General features: G+C 45.1%; 1 protein-coding gene across 1 annotated transcript; it reads right to left on the reverse strand.

Moving 5' to 3' along the window:
- On the reverse strand, positions 1-2,512 carry myod1 (myogenic differentiation 1). The gene is made up of 3 exons (XM_079277142.1): positions 1,818-2,512; positions 1,022-1,100; positions 1-393 (listed from the first exon to the last, which is right to left on the reverse strand). Exons 1-3 carry the CDS (start codon positions 2,403-2,405, stop codon positions 134-136), a joined length of 927 nt encoding a protein of 308 aa, XP_079133268.1. The 5' UTR covers positions 2,406-2,512; the 3' UTR covers positions 1-133.
- Between the last annotated feature and the right edge of the window lie 3,140 nt (positions 2,513-5,652).

The raw sequence follows: 5,652 nt of genomic DNA on the forward strand, positions 1-5,652 counted from the left end.
GTGTGTGTGTGTGTGTGTGTGTGTGTGTGTGTGTGTGTGTGTGTGTGTGTGTGTGTGTGTGTGTGTGTGTGTGTGTGTGTGTGTGTGTGTGTGTGTGTGTGTGTGTGTGTGGTAAAGTCCTGTGTGTGAAGGTCTATAGGACTTGATAGATCAGGTTGGGGTCCTGGCTGCCGGTCGAGGTGGAGGGGACCTGGACGGGCCCCGGGGCCGCTGCCTGGGTGGCGGGTTCCGGCGGCGAGGCCCCGGGGCCCGCGGTGGAGGAGGTGGAGGAGGTGGAGGAGGCAGCCGGCAGCAGGCTGCTGCTGCTGCTGTTGTTGGTGGAGATCCGCTCCACGATGCTGGACAGACAGTCCAGACTGGAGACCACGGAGCTCCGGTTCCTCTTCAGACCGCCTGAACACACAAAGCATCAGTTAAGATTCAGAAGCAGGAATTATTATTCACGTTTCAATGTTTTCTTTCACAACAAACACGTCCTGATCCAAAACATCATGAACATCTGTTCCGTCTGTCGTTCAACTGTTTGATTCGTTTCATTATTCTAGTTTAACACAGAAGTCAATGTTTCTGTTATTCTGCTGCTTTCACTTCATCTGTTTGATTCCAATCGTTTTACTGGAAATAATAATAAAAACAAACGTTTCTTTATTCATATCTGGATTATTCTAACGACATGTCTCCCAATAAAAGCTCAGTATTTATGTTAAATTATGATTATTTAACATGAATTAATAGCTGATTAAACTAATTCGATTTTCTCGTAATATTTTAATTTATACAAAATGTTTGCCAATAAAAAAAGCATTCGGCTAATTAGTTTTTTTTAAACAGAAATCTCTTTTTATAATTTAGACGTCAGCGTGAACATTTGATTTGTTTTAAGTTGCTGTTTTTATTAATTCGTCTGTTTCTCTCTTTGTTTTACCATCAATCAGAAGCCATTTGTCCTGCTAGCTGTAATAATATCGTCATTATTATAATATAACAATATGATTTGAATAAGTCCTTTCAGGTTTCTTACCGTTTGGAGTCTCTGAGAAATAAGAGCTGTCATAACTTCCTCTCCTGTTTGATTGACAGGTCGGGCCGTTAAAATCCGTCTGTAGAGAAAACACAAACGGAAAGAATTCATAAATATTTCAGTAACATTTCTGCATAACTTCTGAAAACACGAAGCCTGAATGTTGAGCTGTCGCTCCAAAAGAAAAGTGGATAATAACTTTTAGAAAAGGCAGAATGCATTTTAAACAAAGTCTAATGTTTATTTTCTTTAACGGTTTCAATTACTGCAGAACAAAGAAAATAAAAATCATCAAATAATTAAAAACAAAACGCAGCTTCTGAATGTGTTCGATACATTCGTTAAAATTCGTGAATTCGTAAATAACATTTAAAACGATTTAAAAACATCAAAAGTGTTTATTTTAAACGTGAACATGTCGATCGGCCCTCAGTTCATTCAACAACATGTATGAGATCCAACGGAAGACTTTTCCTTCTGACCCGAAACCACAGATTCTACAGCTGTAGACCACCAAGATAAGAGACAATGACCCTTGAGAAATATATATATATATATATATATATATATATATATCTTTTAAAACATGAATATGTAAAGTAGAGTTCCATGAGCTACAATGTCGCGTGGGAATAGTTTTAAAAAATGTGATGAATGGAATTTAGAGAACACATCCAACTAAATGTTTGAAACAAAAGAAAAGATCAAAGTAAATCCTGAGAAACCAAAGTGACCCTCGCAACGTGTCCGTGCGTAAAGACACGCGGGAGAAACACCTGTCAGTCCCTGAACTCACCATTCCGTCGGAGCAGTTGGACCGGGGGCTGGACGCGTCGGAGTCCCCGCTGTAGTGCTCCAGCACCGGGTAGAAGCCGTCGTCCTTCCCGCCGCGCAGCAGCGCCTGCAGGGACTCGATGTAGCTGATGGCGTTGCGCAGGATCTCCACTTTGGGCAGCCGCTGGTTGGGGTTGGCCGACGTGCAGCGCTTGAGGTTCTCGAACGCGTCGTTCACCTTGCAGAGCCGCCGGCGCTCGCGCAGCGTGGCCGCCTTCCTCCGGTCCGCGTTGGTGGTCTTCCTCTTGCAGGCCTTGCAGGCCCACAGCAGGCAGCGGCCCGCCTGGTGGTGCCCGCTGGGCGCGCGGACGTGCTCGTCGTCCTCCGCCTCGGCGCGGTGATGGAGATGCAGGAGGGAGGACGAAGAGGAGGTGGAGGAAGGGGAGGGCGAGGGCGAGCAGGAGGAGGAGTCGTCCGGCTTCAGCAGGCCCACGTGGACCAGCCGCGGGTCCAGGTCCTCGAAGAAGTGCATGTCGCTGGTGTTGAAGCACGGGTCGTCGTAGAAATCATCGGCGGCGGGGATGGGGAACGAGACATCCGACAGCTCCATGGTTCCAAGTCCCACAACGCGCACACCACAGAAGAAGAAGGAAAGCCAGGACAGAGGACAGAGGACTGGAGCTGTCAGTGTGTTTGTGTCTGGGAATGTGAGTCCTGTCACTCTGTTCTGTCCTCTCAGCTGTTGACCTGGAGCCTCTTATACCTGCGACACCAGCGGGGGGGCGGGGTCAGCCCCGTGAGCTCATCGGGGGTCTGGCCAATCAGCTGGCAGCGGGAGGGGTTTACAACTTCACGGTAATTAGTGTACAATTACCCGTAACAGAGCAGTAACAGCAGGTAATATACTGCTGCTCTCAGTGGGGAAGCAGTATAAAGTACCTCAATGTTTGATACTTGTTGTGGACAAATACTCACGAGTTGATTCATAAAGAAACGAGGTATTTACAGCAAAGGTTGTCTGTGAACTGGATTGATGAGGCCGGTTTGGGAAAAATTATTAAAAATGAAATCAGAGGCCGAAACTAATAGAAAGACCCACTGAATGGAAAATACACGAAAGAACGTAAAATCATGGATTTAAAGGGAAAGAAAGACATTTAAATGCATTGAAGATAATTATGCATAAAACAAAACAGTAAACATGTTAAAAGAAAAGCTCATCGGATGTTTAAGAAATCGAAATTTCTAATTTGTTTTATTAAAAGAAAAGAAATAAAAGCAAAGTTTATGAATCAAAACGAAACAAACTAAATGTGATTTCAGCAGAATATTAGAAAGGTAGCCAAGTGTGGGCAAAAATATATATTCAAAGTTGTTCCTGTTCATAAATAAATAATATTTAAATTTGAGGTTCCTATCATAGATCCTATCAGCTGACCTTTGACCTCGTGGCTGTTTTGTCATTTTTGAACGAAAATTAAAAACTGAAGAAAAAACCCCCAAAAAATAGTTTGAAAGTAAAACGAATCAAAAGACTGTCACACCCAACGTGAGCAGAAAGGACTTCATGCATGACTCATATTCATGTTCACTCATTCATTAAAGAGCGTCAATACTGAATGAACGTGTGAACTCAGTAATAACGTAATAACGTTTAGATTTAGACCAGAGATTCGCTTCCTTCCTCCTCTTCCTCTTCCTCTTCCTCTTCCTCCTCTTCCTCTTCCTCTTCCTCCTCCTCTTCATCGTCACTGCACCGACTCCTTCCAGAAACCTTGTAAATGCAGATTATTCATTTGAATAAAAGGTGCAGCAGAGTTGCTGCTGGCTGCAGTTCTCCTGCGCTGCCGCTGGGGGGCGCTGCAGAGCTCCTCTGCGCACATGGGACGGACGGTGCGGAGTGTTTGAGGAGACATTCAAACCCTCTGCTCAAAGGATCGTCACCATCACTCCGGGAAGATGACTGACGGGTCTTTCAATGCAGGAGACAACTCAATACACGCTGTTCCTGTTTTCAGCTGCTAATAAAGGTTTGTTTGAATGAGAGTAATGCTCCTAAACATCAGTTTTATGGTCAGAAAATGCAGAATGACCCTTTAAATTCACTGATGTTTACGCATGGTGTAAACAGTGCTGATTCAGGGAAACGTCCTTCACAGCTGAGATGTAAAGGTGACAGCATGCTGCTCATGTGCTGATATCTACTCTTTAATCTACTTATCTTTATGTTTCATATTGTTTGACAAATCCAAACATTTTCAATGAAAACTTGAATGACAAAAAAAATGCGAAGTTCTATAAATCTTTATCGAACTTTATTTTATTGTGCAGAACAAACATTACACATCCTGTCTTCTCCTTCACACGGAGCTCCGTCTGACACTGAATGGACAAATACTACAAAATAAAAGCACGTTATATGTTAGAATACACAAGTTCACAAACAGAGTACCAGCAGGAACCATGTATAAATACTACCGATTACAAAAGATGTCGACCAACAAACTACTTCCTGTCGTTCTATACGTCACGTTCATATCAAACTGGTGTTGTTCAAAATGTACCGATTTGTAAATGATTCATATCAGCATTGATCACCTGCTCAGATCTTCAGACAAATCATTTTAACATGTAAGTTGTTAATAGACATGAACTCATGTTTACAATGTTTACTGAGGGAATAAATCAAGAGAGAAGTAGAGTCATTTTCTATAGACTTCTATACAACCAGAGGAGTCGCCCCCTGGTGGCCACTAGAGAGAATGCAGCTTCAACGCGTGACGCTGTGGCTTCACTCTGCAGAACCGGAGGTTGTGTTCTGTTCTGAACACCAGAACATTTCAGCGTTTAGTCGCTCCGTCTCTTGGAACATTAAATCAGCATCATCTTTATTTTGATAGAATAACAGGAGCCTGAAGTGAAGCGAGGCTGTCGTCGTCTCGTTGAGGTCGTCTTTGAGAGACGGATAACGAGGTGTCCCAAACTGCTTGCTGACTGGACTCGGGGGCCCTCGGGGGCCCTCGGGGGCCCTCGGCCCTGAAACGATTTTACACGAGTCATAAAACCCGGAGGCCACGCTGCGACGCGCCAACGCCGCCGCCGCCCGCTGGACCATCTGGAAACGCCATCAGCAGCCACTGTCCCTCTGCCGCAGCATTAATCTCGCCAATTTTCCGGGGGGATGGGGGGGGGAATGTACACCCTGACTGGCTTTAGGCCAGAGTCAGGGTTTCAGGTCTCCAGGGGTCTAACCTCCCCTCCCTCCTCCAGCCTCGTGGGCTCGTAACTCCTCCGCCCTCCCTCTGAATGAAGACGAGGAAAAAGAAGAAGCGATGAAGACACCTGCTCTGACAGGATGAAGGACGGCTCAGGAGGAACCCGTAAATCCTGCTGGTGGGACGTTGCTGGGCAGTAAAAGGAGAACGCTGTTACAGACTCCGGCTTCAGATGAACTTCAGATCGTACGTTCCGTTTGACATCGACTGCTTGGTAGCGGATCATCTGAGCTGAGCGCCCCTCCCCCGCCCGCGCTTCACCTCTGACCTCTGACAGTAACTCAGTACATTTACTGAAGTACTGCACAGCTTCTACTGCAGTACATCTGTCTCTGGTTTCAGGTTCTACTCAACATGAGTAGACGACAACACACGACGTCAAAGAACGTCAATAACAGCGACGTTCTGCCGGTACTTTGATACATAACAAGTACATCGTTGATTGTACTGCGTGTTTGTGAATGCAAGACCTTTACTGTAAAAGAATATTCTTACCGTGTTGTATCAGTACTTTTACTGCAGTAGAGGAATACTTCCTCCGCCTCAATGACAGCAGCAGGTGACGTGAGCTTAAAGTGGAGT

The sequence above is a fragment of the Melanostigma gelatinosum genome (genome assembly GCF_949748355.1).
Source record: "Melanostigma gelatinosum genome assembly, chromosome: 1".
Lineage (NCBI taxonomy): Eukaryota > Metazoa > Chordata > Actinopteri > Perciformes > Zoarcidae > Melanostigma > Melanostigma gelatinosum.